The sequence below is a fragment of the Microcebus murinus genome, chromosome 1 (genome assembly GCF_040939455.1).
Source record: "Microcebus murinus isolate Inina chromosome 1, M.murinus_Inina_mat1.0, whole genome shotgun sequence".
In the NCBI taxonomy this organism is placed as follows: Eukaryota; Metazoa; Chordata; class Mammalia; order Primates; family Cheirogaleidae; genus Microcebus; species Microcebus murinus.
Window position 1 is genome coordinate 60,300,303 of NC_134104.1, and position 23,351 is coordinate 60,323,653.

The following is a 23,351-nucleotide window of genomic DNA, read 5'->3' on the forward strand; positions in this document are numbered from 1 at the left end:
TTGGGTTAGATAAAATATATCATTGAAATTAATTTCACCTGTATCTTATTTTTTTAAATTTACCTACTAGAAAATTTAAAATTACATATGTTACTTTGAATGTATTTCTTTTGGACAGCACAGCTGTGGACTAATGGTTCTCAATGGTTCAGTTCCAATAAAACTGCACTTACAAATGCTACCTAAGGAACTTGAAAAAATTCATATTCCCTGGGCTTTCAGTGATTCTGAATCCAATGTCCAAGGAAGTAGCATTTTCAAAAAGAAACTGGATATTTCAACTGCAGATAGTGGAAGGATGACAATCTGAGAAACACTGTTATAGACTAAGGTATCCTTAACTGAAACAGGATGCTAAGAAACACAGCTGTGACTCGGGGGATGTTTATGGACAAGAACTACACTGATATGAAGGCAGAAAAGGAGAGGGAGAAGCAAGATGGTAGAATATGCCCATTGGCCTGCTTTCAGGATCTGTTCACTAATGAATAGTGATGATAAGTCTCTTTCCCATATTCCAGCATGGATGGGGAGAGGCAATAAAAGCCTGCACTATGAGGACCTCTCACCAGTAAATTGTAAAAATTGGAGGTAAGGTTTACAAGGCTGTGGTGAATAAAAGTGATGACAGAATTGTTTTCGCTGGTAACTAGTAAAATCCCTCTTACTTAACACTGTCACTTCTATTACTACCACAAATTGGCTGGTGGTGAGATGTATAAGTAGTATAGATCAAATCTGGAGAAAGAGAAATATTCCATATGGCCCCTGCATCCCACTTCTCTCATCGTATACCTTAGCCACTATCTATGTAATAATAATGTTCCAGGCACTGGGCAATAGAATCACAATCATTAACTGCTAGTTACTGCAGGAACATAAAGCCTCTCTCACCATGTCCAGCATTTAAGGCCCTTTCTTGGTTGCCACATAAAAATCTTCCAAATACAAAGGAGAGAGTCTAAGGGAAACAACTTATTCAACAAACCCAGCTCTCATCCTCCACTGATGTAAAACCCTTTCTTGAGATCTTATACTATCAATGCCCTTTTATTTTCTTCCTACCAACTTGATGTCTTTGCCTCAAGTACTCTTTCTAATAGTGGTTATGCTATTGTGTCTTCTGATGTCTTTTTCTGGTCCAGCTCACACTAGATGCAGAACTGATGAAGTCGTACTGATTGCATTGCGGCTGTCCAATCCCAACAGGCTATTCCTTCCATGATTGCTTTTCAAAGCTGTCACTCTCCTACACAACAACACTATGGCACTGCTTGGGTTTTTTTTAGTTTCCATCTTCATTTTGTTGAACAAGCCGGCAGGGCAAACACCTCTCCATGGTAGCATATTTCCAGTGCTAAGTTGACAATTTAGGTTATTCCTCAAGTCTAAAATTTTCTATATTGAGGTCATTTAGTAGAATTTCCTATATAAAATAACCTCCTAACTGGGCATTGCTCCTCCTGAATATAAACAGTAATAATCAACTAAGTTTCAGACATTATTCCTGGAATTTATCATCACTTAACCCACTTAATCCTCAGTAGAAGTATTTTTTTACGCTTCCTCCATTGACAGGTAATGAAACAGAGATCCAGAGAAATTGAGTCCCTTGCTCAAGATTACAAATTAAAGGTGAGAAACAGTTTTGAACTCCAATGATCCATTTCTAACTCCTAGGGAGAATTATGCCTTAAGACCATTAATCTGCATTTTCTAGACCCCAAGGCCACAGTTTTAGGTGAGTACAAGTCAGGCCTAGGACTCCTTTAGAAATGACAGAAAGAGAGAGCATCATTCCCTTTTTTTTTTACCACTGCAGCTGATGAAAGGCTAGGTTGTAGTAATAATAGTGGAACTTTGCAAGCATTTTAGCACTGCAAGTGCTGAGCCGGAGAGGGAGAGGTCCTTGGTCCTGAGTATCCTCTAGATCCAACTGTGCCTGAAACTAGACTTTACTCCTTTCTCTGAAATGTGAGCCACCAAAATTCTTCCTTTTTTAAAAAAATCAGGTTCAGTTGTGCTTTCTGTCACTTGAAAATAAGTCCTTAATGATTAAGCAACTAGGCAATTGACTTAACCTCTAAGTTCCTAATGCTAAACCCAATACCTTGCATATATTAGATATTAAATCAATATTAGTTTTCATTCTGTCTTACACAGTTTTCAGAAGCAATGATTATGTGTTATGTTTCTCTATTTTGCATAGAGCCCAGAAAAGGGCTGAAACATAAAAAGCAAATAAATTGAATGTACATCTACAGATCAACCGACAGGTTGAGAACTATACCCAGGAGAAATTAGACAGAAAGAGTGTATCCACTCATCCTTTCCACTCTGGCTCTGAGTGGGAGCCAGAGAAGGAAAGTGGTCTCAGCATGACCACAGGGGAGATTCTCCCAACAGGATTCTGCAGATTAGACTTGACACATAGACAAACTAGCCAGCCTCACCCCATTGCCACCTGCTTAGCCAAAGGGCCAGAAGGTATCTCCAGAAGACTTAAGGGAGCTAGGGAAGTAGAAAGCGCTCACAGAAGTTCCTGACATTTGCCTAAGGGCACAGCTGGAGAGATTAATAATCATTTCTCTCAAAGACCGCCGAAAATGAGTGCAGAGTGAAAGGGGAAAAAACAAGTGTTTTGCTGTCTCCTGTTTGAATTAATCTCTTCTGACAACTGCTGATTTGGGTCTGTGATTCCATCCTCCATATGTCTAGCTCTATTGGTCAATTAAGTGCAGAGGGTGATTGGGGGAAGCAGTGATGCTCAACCTGATTACAGGAGGAAGGATCACGCAGCATTTAGAACATGCAAAGCAGCCCTCTGAGCTTGGTGTTAGAAGAGCCAGGCAGGGCAAGGGTGGCCTCTAATGCTGCCAGGGGTGTCAGGGAAGAGTCGAATTTCAGCACTAGGAGCACTAATCAAGCTAGCTGGACTTCAGACTCTGCTCCCAGGAGCAATAAATAAGTTCTGGAGAATTATGCAGGGGATTTAAGGCTCACGCAAAGTTAAGCTCCCGTCAACCAATTCAAATCTTATTCTTCCAGATTGTTTAATTAATAAACCACTTTCAACAAAGTGTCACAGACTTAAAAACAGGAAGTAAAGTGAAGTTTAACCTGAAGAATACAATTTGTACATTTGAAGAGATCATAGAATTAAGAAATAGGAAAGCAAAACACTTAAGGTAGATGAAAACAAAAGAGAAGCAACAGACTCATACATTACTATTCAGTAATGAAAACATTTAGAAACTGTGAGTTCTAGTCCTACCTCTATTAATGGTTTTTTTGTTACCTTGCAGAAAGATGCATCTTTTCTTCATTGTCACTTTCCCATTGTCAAGGAAGCTGGTGAAGGCAGTTGGGCACTTTGTACTCTCAGAAATACAAAATCAAACTTGACCTCAAACTTGACCTAACAGCTCAGGAGAACGTTTTGACTGGAGTGATGATAGCCTAAAGTCGTTTATGAATTTAATCCTGAAGTACCTCCTGCAACTATTGAAAAGAATACCTAATAAAAATGATTGTACATCATTTTGGAAAATCATATCAATGCTTAACAATCATCATAGCAAGCAACAAGTTCATTTCAAAGTAACATTATGTCAAGAAGCAGCTATGATATCCAGGATGTAGTCACAGACTTATAATGTCATAGAAATTAGTATTTTTGTTTTACAGTATGAAAAGATTTGATTTAGCATTAATTCCTAGTAAAACCTACCCAAACCCTAAAAGAAAGGGGGGGACTGATATTTGAATGCCAAATGTTTATAATGTAATGAGTTTGCAGAGCAAATGTTGCAGTTTTTAAAAATAAATGGAAAAACAGACTGGACTATACACTAGTTAGGTATGCTCCTAATAACACAAACATCTACAAGTATTAACACATGAATTTATAATTCATGTATTACTTTGAAGGAAAAACTAATATCCTAGCAAAGGCTCCATTCTAGGATTTATCTTATTCAACATATTTATTGATTTCTTGGGTAAAATATACATACATGACAAAATTATCAACTTGTTTCCCATAATTAAAGGAGAAAAGCTAAGGCATAATAGAAGCAGGGTACAAAATGAAATCTAGTTCATTTTCACACAAGTCAACACAAGAAAATTCAATGTGAACAAATGTAAACTTCTTCATCTTGGTCCACTACTTAACCACAAGTACCAATTGGTAAGTGCAATTTTACAGTATTACTTCTGAGTTAGACACTGTAATTGCACACCTCATTATGATTTAACAATGTGAGCATGCTGCTAGGAATACCTATGCATTCTTAGGCTTAAGATAAGTACAGTGTCTTGAACAGGGTAATCATACATCTGCTCTATTCCATTTGTCATTGTATAGATCAAATGTACATTTTAATTCTGGCCACTTAAAGATACTGACCAATTTTAGGGCAAGTGAAGATTACCTAGGATAGTGAAGAAACCTTGGACACTGTCAGCTGAAGAAAAATTGAAGGAATTGGATCAAGAGAGGTGTGTTTGAGGGAAATAGTCACAAAATAATCAGCCTATTTTATACACTTTGTAATGGAAAAAAGGCTGTAGACGTATTTTGGGTGGATCCACAAGTAAAATTAACAGGTAGATATTTATTTCAAAGATATAAATTTTGACCCAAATGAAGCAATCTTTAATAAGTAAAGTGACTTTTCTAATAAATAGTGAGTTCTCTGACATGATAGAGGGCTTAAACGAAACCAGAGAAAAATTCACCCTGTAAAAGAAATTCATATGTCAAGTAAACATCTGGACTAAATGGCTTCTGAGATCTCTTCCAATTCTAAGACTCCTTGATTCTATGACACAGAATTATGTCTGTGATTACTTATTATATATCTAGAGGAAATGTACTAAGTCTTGAGAAATAGAAATCCCCTAGTCAACTGTCATGATGGGAAAATACAACATCATAATAAAATTAAATGTTGGTATGGTTTGAATGTATGTGTGTCCCTCCAAAATCATACGTTGAAACTTAAGTCCCAACATAGTGGTATTAAGAGGTAAAGCCCTTGGGAAGTGATTAGCCCTCACAAATGGGATTCACAAGTGCTCTTATAAAAGGGCTTCGGCAGGAACACGTACATCCCGTTTTGCCCCTGCCACCATGCAAGGACACACAGAAGACACTTCCATAAGGAGCAGCCCCTCACCACACACAGAATCTGCTGGCACCGTGAGATTGGACTTCCTAGCTTCCACCAACTGTGATGAAATAAAATTCTATTCTTTGTAAATTATCCAGTCTAAGGTATTATGCTATAGCAGCCTGAACAGACTAAGGCAAATGTAAACTACAAATGTTATAAGTATATGGTAGAAGAAATAAAATCTAAGAATAACACATAGTAGAGTCTTTAGAAAATGAACCATCTATGAAAGAAGGCGTAAATACTGATTGCCATGAAAATATGTGATGGGGTTGTGGAGAGTAATGATTAAGAGCAGGGGCTCTAGAGCAGCTGCTCTCATTCAAATCCTGACTCTGCCACTTGCTACAGGTATAACCTTGGGCATGCCACCTAACTTCTCTTTGCTACAGTTTCTTCACCTGTAAAATGAGGATAACAATATATCTACCCAACAAGGTTATTGTGATTTAAAAGAGTTATTATATATAAAGATTCTAGAATAGTTCCTGAGATATAGTAAAGGTTATATGAGTATTAGTTATTTAACACATGCTTAAAAATTTTCAGAAAAAAAAAATACTAGAAAAATTCAAATGAAGGTAGATATGCTTTCAAAATCCCTGTTTATAAAAGTAAATAAATTTGTTTATTTTTATTACTATATTTCTTTACTTGGTATTAGTCTTCTGAGATAGCTATATGCTAAAAACTGATTTTCATCCTGTTGTCTTGCCACTATTGGTGAAGGAAGGAAGATACAGTAAGTAGAGAAATTTTAAGACCACTAATTTTTTGCTATTGCATGATTTTGCAAAAGCTCAAATCTAACAACCTCATGTAAGATTCATCCATGCCTCTTTTTCCCTTCCTGTACTCTAAGGTGATGGTGTCAATGAATGACCAAAAGATGGGAGGTTATAAAGCATTCCATCTAATTATTAAATTGTGTAACTGACTCCTGCGTAGATGGGAGTTGATTATATGTATAAATTACAAGTTATCTAAAAATAGATGATGGTGTTTTAAAAATAACAACATTCAAACTGGGTAATCTGATGAGATAAAAATAAACTATAAAAGTCAAAATATTTAAACAAACAACAACAGCGACATAAATTATGAAACATCAGCATTAATGTATTAATTTCCTAGTTAATGTGGCAGAAGGTGGCAGAGTGTGTTGCACACTGTCCACAATGTGGGAATTCTAACAGAAATGTTTTCTTGATTCAGGACCAAGATGTCTACCCTTATATGTCTTTTTGTCCAGACTGAAGTATAATAAATAGCAAACAGGGAATACAAGAAAAAATGAAATATTCAAATAAATTCCATGGAAAAAAAAGCCCACCACACGTTTACACAATAAATCACAAATCTTCTTCATTCTTTGACCTTCAGAAAAACCTAATTCTATCACAAGTCTAATTTTTTTAAAAAAACAAAAGTCACTAGGAGATTTCTTCCTCTCCTTTTCTTCAGTGCCTTTACTGGAAATACTGATGATACAAGTTTACTCAGCAATTTACTACTAGGGATTTGGAAGTAGTAGTGCCTATAATTGAGAATGTTACCTTAGTTTCAATGTTATCTTGCTGTATGACCTGGATAAAATTTATTAACCTCTCTAAGCCTCAGCATTCTCATCTCTAAAATAGAAACATTAGTTTCCTATGCTGTTTGTTTTATGAAGATTAGAGGTGGATATAAAGTGTTGAGCATAATTACACAGGTATATAAATTCTGTCTTTATATTATGATGAATCAATCATTGAAGAGTTATTAGTTTAAGACACACATAACTAAATCATTGACAAAACTACTGGTTTATATTTTAATGATCTTCTCTCCGAATTTACTGAGAGTAGATAAAAGAAACTCCAAGATAAAGCATTTTTTGGATTTGCTATAACACCCATAAAGGCATCATCCATTATGCTATTAAGTGCTCGCTTTTTAAAATTCCATAAAGTAAACTCACTTCAGCCTGTACTATCACTAAGCATGTTCGTCTTTCTTAAAGATTGAGTATATTTTCATCTATTCATTAATGAAAAAATTAACAAAATTTCTATTTTGGTTGCCAGAAAACTCAGAGTAAATTTTGCCTTCATATATGTCAATGCTTTTTTGTAAGATTATTTTTTCCTATTATAAATACTGTATTGTATAAGTATTGTGCTAATAAGTAGACTCAAATATTCAATAATAGGATCCAGAGGACTGATTATTTTTTAAAACTATAATGTGACTAAAATTTATTCTATATCAAAAAATAATGAAAAGATAAGTTTTATGTTTTTATATTAAATATAAGTATACATTAAAATCATATGAGATAAGATATTCAAACACGATAAACAAATGATATTGCTCACTGTTGATGTAGGTATGGAGACAAAGGCATCTGGAATACTTCCTAGTAATAGTGAAAATATCCATTAAGGGTTTGGTAAATCTTTGTAAATAGCTTTAAATAGGCCAAATTAATTCAAATAGAAAGTTTGCTTCTAGAAATCTATATTTCTAAGAAAATAATAATAAAGAAGGATAAAAGTATGCACAAATATACTCAATGCAGCATTATAATTATAAAAATATTTTATGAAAAAATCCCAACTAGGAAATCATAAACTAATGAAATACATGTAATTCCAACTTGTCATATATTTAAATGAGTTATTTTACTTAAAAGTAACTAGTAAGTGGAAGAGAAGGCAACAAATGTAGATTCTGCTTAAGATTATGTCAAAGAATAATCATTACTCAGATATATTGAAAAGACTAGAAGAAAAGACATGAAAATGTTAACCCTTGGTAATAGAGTCGCCGATGTTCTTTCTTTTTCTTTGGATTTTTATGTGTTTTCTGCTTTGGTATAATGACTATCACATTAATCAGAAAAAGTATAAATAGAAATATGTTTAAGAACATAGTATGGAAGAGGGGAAATATATGAAGAATTTTCATATTATTCTAATAAGGGGCTTTTATTAGAGAGCATGTCTAGGCAAAGGAATATACTATTCCACTTTACTATACCCTGAGGTCAGTGTATTTAGAATGATTCTGAATTCTGATTTAATGTATATTGGTCAAAATGCTCCCAATTCCACAAAGCACTAAAAATTACGGAAGAAATGATTGGGAGCAAACCTGACAATCATGGTTAACTATATTAATTGTAAAGCTTTCAAAGCATTGGCGCACATTGTCTTGTGTTGAATTGATTCTTGCAGCATTCTGCAAGGTAAGCAGACCATGTACTAATGCTTTTTTTACTCAAAGGGGTTGAATGACTCACTCAGGTTCACTCACAGCTCTCATATGTAGAATCTAGACTCTAATTTCAAGTCTTTACATTTAAACTCTGGGAATATAAGTGGTCAAGACACTTTTAAAAATGTTCTCTCTCTGTCTCTCTCCTGTTATTACTTACTTCTATGCAACACAGTTAGACTAGTGCTTGGTACACAGTGCCGATGTTGTGTGTATTTGTTAAATAAGTAAAAGTGAGACCTTTCATATTGGCTCGAGGAAAACACACCTCTGGATCTCCTTTATGAAGAGCTGTGTTCATATAACCTTTTCAAGAAAAAAAATCATAAATTAATCTAATAATTAACCTCACTTATATGTAAACAACAGGACTGTCCTTCTAGTAACAATAGTAAAGGTCCATGTGTCCCTTGTTCCATTGCTGTCAGTCATGCTGCCCAAAGCCAAACAGAAGCCAGGTACTGATTGGCTGCATTCAGGTACATTCTGCAATCGCATGTACTTTGATGCTAGCACCACTGCAGCAGACCTTCAAAATTGGCCCTGTCACTTTAAATATAATAGACAATAAATCATCCCTCTGAGACAGCCCCTAAGGAAAACAGGGGAAAAAAATAGAAATAGCATTTAAAAGCCCTTTTCTATTACATTGCCTCTAGGGAGCTTTTAATATTGGAGCTCTTTTGAAGTGAATTTTATGCTTTTTAGGGCTTTTAAAAATGCTTCTAGAATTAACCTTGCAATTTTAGGACCTAATCTTCCATTAGATCCTTTAATTTGGGGGTCTTATTATGTTGGTATTATCATATTTGCTCATCTTCTCTGTGCTGCTTTCCCTGGTATTCCATTGCCAATGAACCTGTTTTCTCATGGTTTATGTACATTACTTATTTCTCACTCCTCCCTCTCCATATTTCTGCCAGTATTTCTTGTTTGGTTGTTCTTTCCTTCTTTTTCTTTTTTTGCTTCATCAAATCTAGTTTTCATTACCTCTCCTCTGAGATACCCTTTGGTCCTTTGCACCTTGGACAGATAATCTTAATTAGGTTACCATACAGCTAATCCCGAATTTTCTGCCTTTCCCCTCCTATAGAAGAATTTTCTGAGACACAGATGAGCCACATCCTCTCGTTCTCACAAACCTCCCCCTCTCTTGATCACGTGGCCATTCCTAGTTGATCAGAGAAGAGCACCAGGACAACAAAGAAATTTGACCCATTTTAGTTTGAAGAAAGTTTAATAAATCCTGAAAAGATTTAAACATATAAATCCCAGTGTTATACGAAGGGTCAGGGTTTACATTAAGACAGGAGATTCAAAATCATAGCACGACTCTCATGTAACCAGTGCTCAGCTACAGTCATTTAAGTCTATGTGGCATTACGTGGGCTAATAACACAGTTATGGTTCAATGGCCTTTATTGTTCTTAAAAATTAAAAATCTATACTGAACAAAACACAGTTCATCTTAATATTGAAAAATACACACACCTGAAGAAAATAATGTGACAACAGCAACTGCTTCTTGACACTACCTTACATCTTCTTAGACCCCCTGCTCTGTGAAGGAAAGGAGGAGAAATCCAACTCAATATTGAACTGGTGTCTTTTGATAAATTGTGAAGGCTGAAGTATGAAGCAAAAAGCAGTGAGAAAAGATTATTCTGACACCTTTTAGATTTATAGACTTCCCAGTCTACTTAATGGCCATTCATCTCACCTGGCCTGCCAGAGTCGCTCCACCTGCCTTCTGGGTGAGTGCTTATTACCAACAAGGCAGCAATCAAATTATTGTAGGGAATTTACTGAGTGAGATAAATAAAAGCTGCATAAGTTGATGTTTCTCATAGTGCTTTCTCTAGAACATAAGTCTCCTGAGAAGTTCTACAAATGTCCCATAGACACATAAAAGTTGTCAGCACTGCATACCCTAAGCCCTGTGGTGAGCACATTAGCATAGTAAAGGCACTGACAAGAGCTACAGTGAAGAAAGCTGTTTGGCTTTATTTCACCTGGCATTTATTAAGGCCCATGGCATTCTTCTTCTTCTTCTTCTTTTTTAAAGAGAACAGGAGTCTCACTATGTTGTCCAGGCTGGAGTGCACTGACTATTCACAGGCCCAATTGTACTGTGCACATTATAGCCTTAAATTCCTGGGCTCAAGTGATCCTCCTGCCTCCGCATTCTTTATTTAAATAAAACCTGTGGAAATTCTTTGGAAACTTTGGAAAAGCCTAGATAGGGAACTTGCCTAAAAGAAGATGCGGGGGTGGGGGGAGAACTATTTTGGAGACAGTGATGGCTGTTAAATCTAATGATTAGATGAAGAAAAATCGGAAGGAATATTGCAGGTCTGTATTAATGATTTCCACCACTAAAAGAGAGAAATGTACCAGCAGATCACAGTCATTAAAAATGACCCATTGGTGGACAGCAAATTACATACTGGGGAACCAGTGCTGGAGAAAAATCAAAGAGGTGGAGGTCATGGTTTATTTCACTTGTAGCGCTTTTCAAATTCAGTCCTAACCAAACCTGATTAAAGTAAATCCCTTTTTTACAGCCTGTGGAGTCTATAAGATTATGGTGTTAATGGAAGTGCGATTCGATCCGTCAGTAATGGTGCATGTCGGGACCCTGGCGCCTCTGACAAGTCCATTTTTTAAGACGTATTTATTGTTTTTTTTTCTCCCTTCTGTTCTCTGCATTGCGGGGTTTAATTGAACAGTTTAAAGTGATTCTTCTTCAAGGCCCATTAATTGATTTTATTTGTGTATTCTCTAGGGGTCAAGGAAAAGGGAAAAAAAAACACAATAAAATTGCAGCTTTGGTTTTAGCTGTCATATTCTCCCTGACAATTCATAGCTCTGATTTTTTTGTTTCTTATCTCTGCCTCAGTCTTTTTTCTTATGATTTTTTCAAGGTGCAATATTTTTTTTGTTTTATATCACTGGTTTATTAAATGCTGATAGTGGTTCTTCATTAAGGAAATAATGAGTCCAATCTGATCAAACCCCTGATATTTAGGGGTTCCTCATAATAAACCCAAACAAAGGAGAAATATTTCAGTGAAACAGGCCTGAAACTTTATATTCTGACAACAAACCACCATAGAATTCTCTTTTTATCATAATAGGACAAAGCCTCTTGAGGTCTGATGTTGTGACATGTGTACATACACACACAGAGTATGTTCATATTTACTCACATCACCCAACACCTGATCTGAATGGTCTTAGGTCTGCTAAGTAAGAATGAAGATGCTGTATGGATTGCAAAATAGTATACTCAGGAGGTGGAAACTGTAGATGAAAACTGACATTCTGCCAAGGGCAGAAACTACATATGTGTGCACACATGTCATGACATCACACCTCGAGAGATTCTGTACTGTCATGTCAGTGTCATATCATGTTACACTATTATATTATGCAATATAATTGGTATCATTTTTGAATGTTTATATCAGGCAGGAGCTAATTCTCCCAGTGATGTTATGAAGTAAGTATTACTATCCCCACTAAATTGTCAAGGCCTGAGACTCAGCAATGTGAAGTAGTCTTGCAAGGATATAGATGGGGTTTAAATACAGGTCTGATTCTCTCTAATGCCTCTACTTTTCTCCCACTTGGATATGCTGTTGCCTTAAAAGCTTAGTTTGCAATAGCCTTTATTTCATCAAAGATGGGAGTATAATAAAGTCATTTAAAGGTGAGTACATTTTATTTTTTACTGCTGCATCATCCCCAGAGAGGGCCCCAAGACACACCAGCGGAAAGATGGAATGAGACACCTGCTCCATCAACATGTTATTCCTGCTTTGAGCCTCCCTCCAAGACCAGTCCTCTCTGGGCACTGTGCTGACAAGGCTGGCGTAATAGGTAGTAAAGGAACAGGAATGTAAACAACAAGCTGGACCCTAACGCATGGCAGACAAACAACCCCTAGCCCCTTGACCATTAATTTTTTCTACTCATGCCATATCCTTCTCCTTGCACATTTCCTGTCCCTTACCCCAGCTCCTTAAATGAAGTCCCCAATGACACTTAAGCTTAGGTCTTTCAGGGAAATCCAGGTCATTTTATCTTTAACACACACTTGTACAAAAATGCTATTGGCTTCTGGTTCCCAGTTATCTTCCTCTGAATGTTTTGAGAGAGATTGAGAGTTTAAAGTTGTTATTGAGATTGAAAAAAAAAAAGCAGGAAGGGGAAGGAATATCTAGGAGGAAGTGTTTTTTGTTTGCTTGATTTACTTTTATCAATAGTGGAGAGGAGAAAGTGACAATTTCCAAATTTACTTCCAGCAGATCAACAGAACATTTTCAAGTAAAAGGGACATATATTTAAGAACCTGTCAGTAAATGGGAAATCTCACAAGGGCAAGCTTCTTATTGAAGGGTGCACTCCATGTGCTCTATGGTCCTGCCGTTTGGAGAAAACACTATTACTGTCTCAGTTCTGCTGCACCTTCCCTCTGCTTAGGACATCCACCTTCCTGGAAACTCTTCATATCCATTCATCTTCAAATTTTTAAAATTTTAAATTATTATGGGTGCATAATAGTTGCATATTTTTATAGGATGCATGTGATGTTTTGATAGAGGCATATAATGTGAATTAATCAAATCGGGGTAATTGGGATATCCATCACCTCAGGTGTTTAACATTTCTTTGCGTTAGGAACATTCCAACAAAGTGGCTATAATCAACAATAAGTTAGGGCATATGTTAAAATATCTTCATTCATTTTTGACAACTTTTACTACTTTTGTGAGTTCTTCACTCTTGGAATTGCTTGTTACAACTGCTCCCTGCTCGAGACAACCATGTTGTGAGTAGGTGTGTGTGTAGTGGGCTAAAGGGAAGGGAAAACTGTGTCATCAAAAGTCCATTTACAGCACTCATATTTTACTTGGGAAGATGTGAATATCAAACCAATGTGCTTTTATCATTAGCATATAAGCACAGTGTAGTATTTTCATGCTCATTAGAACACGTGCTTGTAGGTGGTTAGAGTGTGGGGGATTCTTTCCAGGACGAGGGAATGTAGAAAATGCAGTCTTTCACATCTGACACTGCCTACAAGCTCACTTTGAGTCAGAGATGATGGTTGTGAAGGAAGGCAATGCTCTTCTTTTCACAAATCATCTTTCTTTTTATGCTTCTAATTTTCTCCTGAAATATCAACACAATAGTAACAAATAGCCTGCCGGAGGCAATCTAACCCCAGGAAAAGCACATACAGGCACAGAAAAAAATATAAGCAAATATTTCACATAAGAAGAGGTATTGTAGGTGCCATTACTTTGGTCTGATTTTATGATCGATCAGTTGCCACTGACACCTTCTCTTGTGTTAGAAGAGAATGTAATCTCTTCAGCCTAGGTTTCTACTGACAAAGAATTAGGATAACAAATACTATTACAAGAATTTACAGGTGATTTCAGCAGCGTCTTCCTGTTTTGTACCCAGTCTTCCTAAATAATCAAATTTCTAAGTAGGTTGACCATCTACTCTTATTTCTCCCAATAAATTAAGAATTTGTTCTCATATGCTCATTAATATCTATAAGGATATTTTCTAAACTTGTTCTAAAGCTCTGGGTGAGGGTTTGCTTTCATCTGCTCAACTTAACATTCTAGTTTCTATTAAATAATTTCAACCCCACCTGATCTATCTAATCCAACAAAACCAAACATACACTTTCTTAGTACCTTCTGCTATATAAAAATACATTGTAGTCTTCCAAGCTAATATATTGTTATGAAATCATGCATGCACAAACTCAGCAAAGTTAAACCTTAAAAATCGAGTGGGTGCTATGGTATCTACATCAGAATGAAGACACTGCTGTTCTAAGCAAAAACCAGGCAATATCACTAGGAGTTAAATCAATATCAACTGTATTAATAAGAGCAAAATGAGCGTGTGTGCCTGCACTTTTCTGCCTGCATCACTTCGAATCCAAATCTCTTCTATTTTAGCTTTAGTCTTGACTGACTGTCAAAGATATGCTTTAGCCTCTGAGGTAGCCACTGCCAAGCAACATGTATGGGACTTGAAGAAATTGCCCAGTAGATTTGCAGTGCTTGTCAAGGCCTGGAAATGGTGGAAGTCAGATGATTATATTTGCATTGCATAATTGGCGGAGCTTGTCACAACACTGCCGGAGCCAGCAGCTGCTCTCTGCTGAGAGCTAATTCCACCTGATCTATTTAATATTATAATGAATTTAATCCTCTCCACATTCAACTAGAAGCCAAAGAGCACAGTTTATGGCTAAACCTGAGTTTGCAGACAGATGACAAGAGACCCCTCTGGTGGTAGGAATTAATTTAGGGAAGTGTGTGGACAGTGTTGCCTAATCCTTTATTTTGGTTGAAGTTTTTTTTTTCCTCTTCCAGGGAGCAGGCTTCAGTCTGATCTAAATTGTCCCTTCTCTCTTCAAGAACTCTTGGACATCAGAAGTGAACTGAGATATTCTTATCAGCTGAAATGTGTCTCCCCCACTCAACCACCCAGATTGATTTATTGAATCCTAAATCCCCAGGACCTCAGAATATGACTATATTTGGAGATAGAGCCTTCAAAGAGGCGATTAAATTAAGATGAGGCTGTTAGGGTGGGTCCTAATGTAATTTGACTGATGTCCTTATAAGATGAGGAAATTTGGACAGAAAGATACCATGTGAGAAAAACCCTATGATGACACAGGTGGTCCCCTGCAACCTGGAGAGGCTTCAGAAGAAACTAAGTCTCCTGGCCTTGATCTTGGACTTCTATACTTCAGAACAGTGAGAAAATAAACATCAGTTTCTTAAGCCACTCAGTCTGTGGTATTTTGTTTTTGCAGCCTAGCAAATTAATATAGATATTATCTAGTGTAACCCAGTGTAAGGCTCTCTTCTACAGAATACCATTTCTTTTTTGTCAGAATACATCCAAGAAGGGGGACATCTCTCAAAAGGCAACTGATTGCATTCAAAGCACATCCTTCTGTCAGAAAGTTCTGTGTACTGAGGCAATTGTTCCTCCTCACACCTGCCACCTCACTGTTCCACTTCTATTTTCTTGGTGCAGAACCAAATAGAGTATCTTACGGGCAGCCCTATAATTAGATGAAGGCAGCCATTGTACCTCCATGCTCCTTTCTTGAACCTTCTCTTCCCAGTTAAAGCTTTCTTGGTGCTTTTGATTTCAAATAGTCCCCATACGTCATTGTTCTGAGTGTATTCTATAACGTTTGCTCTGCTTTGAACCCTTCCCACTGGGTCATTTTCTTTTTCAAAATAATATGCAGTTTAAGTCACCAACTCAGATGTTATCCAGCAATGTGAAGTGCTTTAGGATGATTAACTTTCTTGCTATTACCACCATATTTTAGGATCCCATCCATTAAGAAAGAATGAAATAAGCAAATCTTTAAATCCTGGTATGGAATGGGTATGTGGTAAGCTCCTGAGGGTACCATGATACCTTTCATATGTGATACAAGGGAACTGAGAGCTACTAACAAATTTTCCATCAGCTGAATATTTTTAGAAGACATTATTTTTAAGTGTTGTTCAGAAATGTTTTCAATATTCTATTTTATTGATATACACTTTGGTATGGTATATATCCAGGTTCAAGTAGCCTTACTCATATGTGTTCCTATTAATATAAAAATTTAAATATATTAAGTGGTTTTCCCCCTATATACTTAGAAATCCCTAAGTAAAAAACCAAAAACGTAAGTATAATAATGGTGGCTCCAGGAGGGAACAGGTTTCCATAGTATACCAAAGATGGAGATTACTGTAAATATTCATTAAATTTAAATATGCCACTGAATTGAGTCTGTAATTTGCAGCTTAGGAGAAAATGGCCAGAAATTATGAAGCCCCCGGGCATTAGTACATGAACAGAGTTACAAAAATAGAAGAAAACAGTGTATATTTTTGGCTTCTGTTTGCTGATGTATGTCTTGTAAGGCAATATCTAACTTCAAAGGTTTTCATGTTTGCCCAATAGTTGTCGAAAACAGCACATAATTAAGAGCCTTTTCCCCTAAACACCATGAATCTTTAAAATGTTGAATTTTAAACATGACTTTTTTAAATGTTGATACAGCCAACATGGAAATAGGATATAGGTACACTGTAGTCTATCATATTGACTTTCAATAGTTTTCTATTATATAAACATCAAAAATACCTAGAGGCTGAGGCAGGTCTATAAAAATGCTTGGCACATGCAAGGGAATTTGAGAGCTAGCTTAGAGGCAGAGTAAATAACAGGAACATTAGTTATTTCAGTTTCTATAAAAAGGGTGACCAATGTCTTATCATCCCATAGCACCTATTTTCTCTACTTTTTAAGAATAATCTCTCCAGAGAATTAGGCCCAGTATATCTGAGTACTTCCTCAGAAATTTAGTAACAATATGGTAATGCTTTTCAAACTCTATCCTAAAGAGAGAAGTCTACTTTTTCTTTATGATTACAGAGTGACCTCCACTTAATCCCAAACTATTTTGCATTTAGCATTTTAGCTGCGAGAAGGTACTGTCAAAAAAAGACAGACCACTTAATGGAAGAGAAAAGTTAATGAACTAACAAGGGAACCATAATTATTCCACAAATCAAGGGAAAGATGGAATAGTTTCCAAGGGGGAAGTAGATGTATCAAAATGTTTTTGCTAGAAACTTAAAGCAATGAGTTTTAATGACTGAAATTTGGTAGGAAAAGGTGTAATGATAGATTACTGCATTACGACCAAATCTCAGAACAATTATATAACATTGTTTTCCCAAGTGGAGGAGAAACACAGGAAAAGAAAGACCAGTCTCTTCTACCAGGTGAATGGCTTTCCTGCCATATGGCATTAGATGATACAAAGATAATGGCAGTGACTGGGAGGCCATCATGTGGGCTTTTTGGAAGGAAGCATGTATGCCTGACACCTGTCACATAGCTCAAACACTGCCTTGGCACGTTTACAACCAAATTAGAATGATTTAGCCTTCATTAACCCCTTCCTGTGTTGATGAAGGCAGAAAGAGGAATTTACAAAATTTGGGAGGGAAGGGTGGTTCCTTGATTTTAGACTTGGTGGAATGTTTGAGAGTAGACTGGATACTGCCATGTTCTACTTCCACGCTAGCAGGCTTGCTGCCCAGGGTTCCACTTATTTGGAAGCTGTGAACCCAAAGTCAAGGATACCTCATGTTCCAGTGTTTTCAGCAGAAAAATAAGATGAACTGTCAATTGACAGATTTTTCATATATATAAAAATGAACAGTCTAGGATTTATGGAGCAAATAAATATTGTTCCAGAACAGCTGGCAAGCATGAGTAAGAGCACAAACCGCTGGTATGTTATCTGCAACCTCCCACACACACACTGTGAGCTACAACTCAATAAGTGGATGATTACAGAGGTTATGAGAGAAGTAGAAATAAATACAGTGAAGTTTAAAGAACACCTGGTATGAAAGATAACTTGGTTTCCAACAGACACCTCAGTTTCATGGGAGGCATTTTAGAGTAGTGGTTAAAAGGGCAGGCTCTGAAGATAGATGGCCTGGGTTCGTAATTCCATATACACCAATTATGAGCTGTGGGACTGGCCTGAGTCACTAAACCTCTTTAAGCCTCAGTTTCCTTATCTAGACAAAAGGTTTATAACATTGCCTCCTCATAGGAGTACAGAGAGAAATAAATGAATTACTCCTCTAAGCGCTTATCACAGTTCTTAATACATGATACATATTTAAGAAATGCTGGATATTAATATTAATAATGCCCATGATTTGGCAAATTCTGATTTATGATGCCTCTATTTTTTCATCCCAAATATTACTCATTTCACTTGAGGCAGAATAACAGCAGCCACTGAAGTTGGAGTCCATGGGGAATGCTTATAGAATATACTACAGAGTGAGATGTTTTAACACTCTAAATGAAAATGTTTCTTTGCTAAAAGATAATCATGTTCATGGAATGATTTGAACATTGCCTGTTTCTAGGAACAAATAAAAAACCAAGTAGTACTTTCATACTTTTTGAGTATTATGAACACAAAAATATTATGACACTTGAATTAGTCTGTTTTATTTAGTTTCATTAACCCTTAGGTATGATTTCATTGGGGTCATGTTTTTTCCTGGATCTGTGTGAAAATTACGTTGCTTTTAGAAAAAGAGAAAAGGTTGTATTATTAATAGGAAAAGGCAAGTCAAGTCACTAACTTAACAAGTCCATGAAAAATTTATATAGTTTTATATATACATTGATCAACTTAATAAAGTACATTAAGAAAACCACATCTAGTGATCTAGTTTTAGCCAGCAGTTGAGAGCCCCATGAGTCAGCGTAACCAACTGTATTGCTTACCACCAGTGTTTAACACATGGCCTGGCACAGAGTAAATGTTAAATAATAACTAATAAATTAATTGTTTTTCTCTCTTTCTCTCCCTCTCTATAAATAGATATTTAGATTCTATTTATAAATTTCACTCTACCATACTTAGGATATATTCTGCTACCTATAGCACTACCTTGATGAAACACCTATGCTAGACACTTTAAAGGTACTACCCTGATCTGTTTTTACAGATGAAGAAATTAAAGCTCAAATGTGTAAGAATTGGTTAAATGCAAGGCTGCACAGCTAGGAAGAGCTGGAACCGTCTGGGAACCTCCTTATGCCAATCCCTGTTCATTACTCCATGATACTTTCCAATTCATTCACGTTTATCTCCACTGTGCCTAGATATGTGAAATGTACATGGTCATCTCTTCTACATTTTTTTTGTTCCTATGAGAATTAGTTATGCAACAGGGAACACTAATTATTCCTTTATATTCCCCATAAAATAAAGATTTATTCAAGTATATAGAAAGGAAAATTCTCCTTTAACCAAGTAAGTTCATTATATTCAACAAATTCCAAGAAATAAATTTACTATTTCATATACATTTGGTTTTACTATTTGTATAGTCCTTCACTTAGCTGTGTTAGCTTCACCAAAATAGTTAAACATTACTATTCACCAACTCTGTTCCAACATTTGATGAAAGCTAAGTGTTTTCAGCTATAAAGGATCTTTGTTTTCATAATCTTTTATCACACTAAGGAATATTATTAATAAATCACTATTTCTCTCTGTTGGAAAAAGGCCAGCATTTTTGGATGTGCACAGATAAACATTCTTGGGTTTAAGATGTAAGTGAGGAGGGTTTTGCCCACCCTTTTAATTATGAGGAAATGTGGAATTCAGTGGTGCAGAAAACCCATCTGCAGTCTTGCCCAAAGGGGATTTTTTTAGGTGACTTTGTTAAACCTGGATCAGACAGTAATATCTACATTCACTTTTAGTCACAAAAAGGCCAAATTGCAGTTCATTTTTTGAAACTAGTCACATAGTCAAAATTCTTGTAGTGAGAATAATAAAATCCTGCAAAACTGCAACTTTTTTGGAAAAGTGTCTCTCACCCCACATATTTGAAAAATAGCAACCATTTCCCAATATAAGAATTAGTGAATAATAGTCTCCCATACGATAAGCTAGATATCCAAGTGACTGGCTTAGTTTAATTAGTCAGTACATATATTTAAGAAGGAACTTGACATTAGTGAAAAGCTAAAATAACAAGCATAATATGAATTTAAAAATACTAACAGTAAGTATTATATCCTTCATTTCATGGTAGATTACTGTATGCTAAGTCCTTCACTAAGTGAATTACATTTTTTAACTCATTTATCTATACCTTGATCCTACAAGGCAAGTGCTATTCATACCTCCAAATTATGCTGTTATAGATCAAAACAGATTAGGGTTAGCAAGATGAAGCAACTTCACTAAAGTTGCAGTTAGTATGTGGCAACCATATCAGTCTCACTCCAGGGCATAAACTCTTAACCCTCATGAATGTTAAATGGCATAGGTCAGTGGTTCTGTTTCCAAATTCCTGTACTAGAACAAATGCTAATTCTTAAACTTTTCAGCATCTTCCAGTAAATGAGAAAAATAAGCATAAGAAAGAAACATTTCAAAGAGGTAAATTTTTTCAGTTTATAAGAAATACATTTTTTTTGAAATGATGAAAATAATATATGATAATCTAGTTTCATTTTATTTTCAAACATGTTTATTTGGAAAAATTAAAATAATTTTAATTTATTATTAAATTACACACAAATGTCATTCTCCCATGTCAAAAAATACACTTTTGGGGGTTAAAAGAAAAAAGGGATCTTCAAGTTATCTGTGTGTCCTAGACAAACCTGAGTGGTTGTTTAGATGAGGAATCCCTTACTTGGATGCTCAAGGGTGACAGTGTTAAAGAAGAGGAGAGGAAGGTAACCATATGATCAAAGGCAAGGATGTGGGAAATACTGAGAGAAGGGAGAACAAGTAAAAATTGTTGATTCTAAATGATTAGGAAATTTTATAGATATAGAAAATTCAGGGGAGGGGAGTAGTATTTTATTTGGAGATATGGCAGGTTGACTATTAACTGGCTTTTGAACATTTTGAGTTTGTGGTGACAGATTCAGGTGAGAAAATATCTGGCAAGCAATATAAGGAAAACTGCTGGCCTCCTCATCAGATGAAAACTAAATTCTTCAAGGTAAGCAATGTTACAGTCAGTCCGTAAGGCAGGTTGAAGGGGGTGGGGAAGTGGTTAATCTCTCAGCCTTGACACTTGTCACTATAATTTGTCTTCTCCTTGGATACTTATCTTAAGTAAATATTATCAGTGTTGCTTTGGCTTAGGGTAGGGCACAGCCCCACTCTCCACTCTAGCCTGAGCCTGAATGCACATTCCTTCTTTCAATTTTCCAATTTAGAGTTGAGATCAGGCTGGTATGTTTCCAAAAGGCTAAAGGCTCAGAGTAATGAAAGGGAAATTAACACAAATTATATAACATATAATTAGATCAATGACTTTTAACCTCTTTTGGATAGCTTTGAGAATCTGATGAATCTCCCCTATATACGCACAATTTTGAACGGTCACAGAGAAGCTCCTCAGGCATATCTAGACTCCTCAAATCCAGATTCAAGAGAAAAAAGGGACTTAAGAGATGCAGAAGGAACTCCTTCTCTGGCTTGTTAAAGGTTTGTTTTCATCTGCAGATGATTGAGCTGGGAAATAAATATGCATTCCCTGCAGTGACATTCAGTCCACCCCCCTCCTCAGACACAGGAATCGAGTCTTAGTTTATGACTCCCAAAGGTCAACCGTATAAAATAAACACAAGTATAACATAGGTACAAGAGATACACACATGCAGTACAAGAGTGTACTTTCATTACAGAAATAACCTTGATAAAACATTTCTTAGTGAACCCTCCTCCCCAATTCCAAAGTCCAGATCACTCAGGACACATCCACACTAAACACCAATCCCCAAATCTATTTCCAGAACCCCGATTAGTGCTATAATTCTACAGTGAAAGTTTTATTGAGGGAGCATCAGAGGAAAGATTAGACTGCCAAATACATAGAGCAAAGATTTCCTAAAATTCTTCTATTCCCAGGTCTCTCTCACTAAAGTTCCGTACATCATAGCGTTTGTTTAAATCTGTTTGAAACTTTAGCCCCCATCCCTTTTGCCTTTCTCATTCTTTAATGTCCTCTTTCTTTATTCATGCTTCCTCTTCCAGGATCACTCTTTGTCATTCTTCCTTAGTGGGCCTGACCACACTCTTTCTTGTGTAGGACTCTCTATTTCTTTCCTTCTGAAAGAGAAGCTAGCCGAGCTGCACACAAGACTATTTGGAGGAGTGGACGGAGGGATTTTTAGTCAGATTGAATTCTATAAAAACAGAAACTGTATGTGTTTTGTGTTCAGTAATATTCTGAATACCTCCCACAGTGCTTGACATTTAATACTTTCCCAGTAAATATTTGTCAAATAAGTGAATAAAGAAGTTCTGATTGAACTCTAGTTAGAGTTTAGGATTAAAAATGTTGACTTGAGCTCTTCCCCTCAAGCGGCCTGAGGTGATTCGTGAAAATGGTTCGCTATTCACTTGACCCAGAAAACCCCACAAAATCATGCAAGTCAAGAGGTTCAAATCTTCGTGTTCACTTCAAGAACACTCGTGAAACTGCCCAGGCCATCAAGGGTATGCATATACGAAAAGCCACCAAGTATCTGAAAGATGTCACTTTAAAGAAACAATGTGTACCATTCCGACGATACAATGGTGGAGTTGGTAGGTGTGCCCAGGCCAAACAGTGGGGCTGGACACAGGGTCGGTGGCCCAAGAAGAGTGCTGAATTTTTGCTGCACATGCTTAAAAATGCAGAGAGTAATGCTGAACTTAAGGGTTTGGATGTAGATTCTCTGGTCATTGAGCATATCCAGGTGAACAAAGCACCCAAGATGCGTCGCCGAACTTACAGAGCTCATGGTCGGATTAATCCATACATGAGTTCCCCCTGCCACATCGAGATGATCCTCACTGAAAAGGAACAAATTGTTCCAAAACCAGAAGAGGAGGTTGCACAGAAGAAAAAGATATCCCAGAAGAAACTCAAGAAACAGAAACTTATGGCACGGGAATAGATGTAACATAAAATAAATGAAAGTAACAGTAAAAAAAAAAAAAAAAAAAATGTTGACTTGAATGGAGATCACAAAATGTCGGAATTCTAAAGGACCACATACAATATGCTGGGGAGTTGTAACTAAAGAAAGGTCTTCAGAAGGTGAGCATGTAGGAAAAGAAAGCATTGGATGTTCCAGAAATGGATCTTGGAGAGATGAAGTAAAAAGGTACTAAGGAAGTAGCATTTAGAAAGACAATTAAAACAGAGAGAGCACAAAAGAAAGAAAAGGAAAGAGAAAGAAAGACCATGAGGAGAGGAGAAAATTACAGAAGAAAAATTCAAAATCAACAAC

The 23,351-nt window shown here is 36.3% G+C and overlaps 1 protein-coding gene across 1 annotated transcript; it reads left to right on the plus strand.

Annotated features, from left to right (window-relative positions):
• The first annotated feature begins 22,429 nt into the window (after nucleotides 1-22,429).
• On the plus strand, nucleotides 22,430-23,041 carry LOC105868683 (large ribosomal subunit protein uL22). The gene has a single exon (XM_076001678.1). The coding sequence runs from the start codon at nucleotides 22,461-22,463 to the stop codon at nucleotides 23,013-23,015; it is 555 nt and encodes a 184-aa protein (XP_075857793.1). The 5' UTR covers nucleotides 22,430-22,460; the 3' UTR covers nucleotides 23,016-23,041.
• Nucleotides 23,042-23,351: the final 310 nt, after the last annotated feature.

Bases quoted from the DNA above. Each gene is read 5' to 3' on its own strand.
- LOC105868683 (XM_076001678.1), top strand. From the start codon at position 22,461: ATGGTTCGCTATTCACTTGACCCAGAAAACCCCACAAAATCATGCAAG.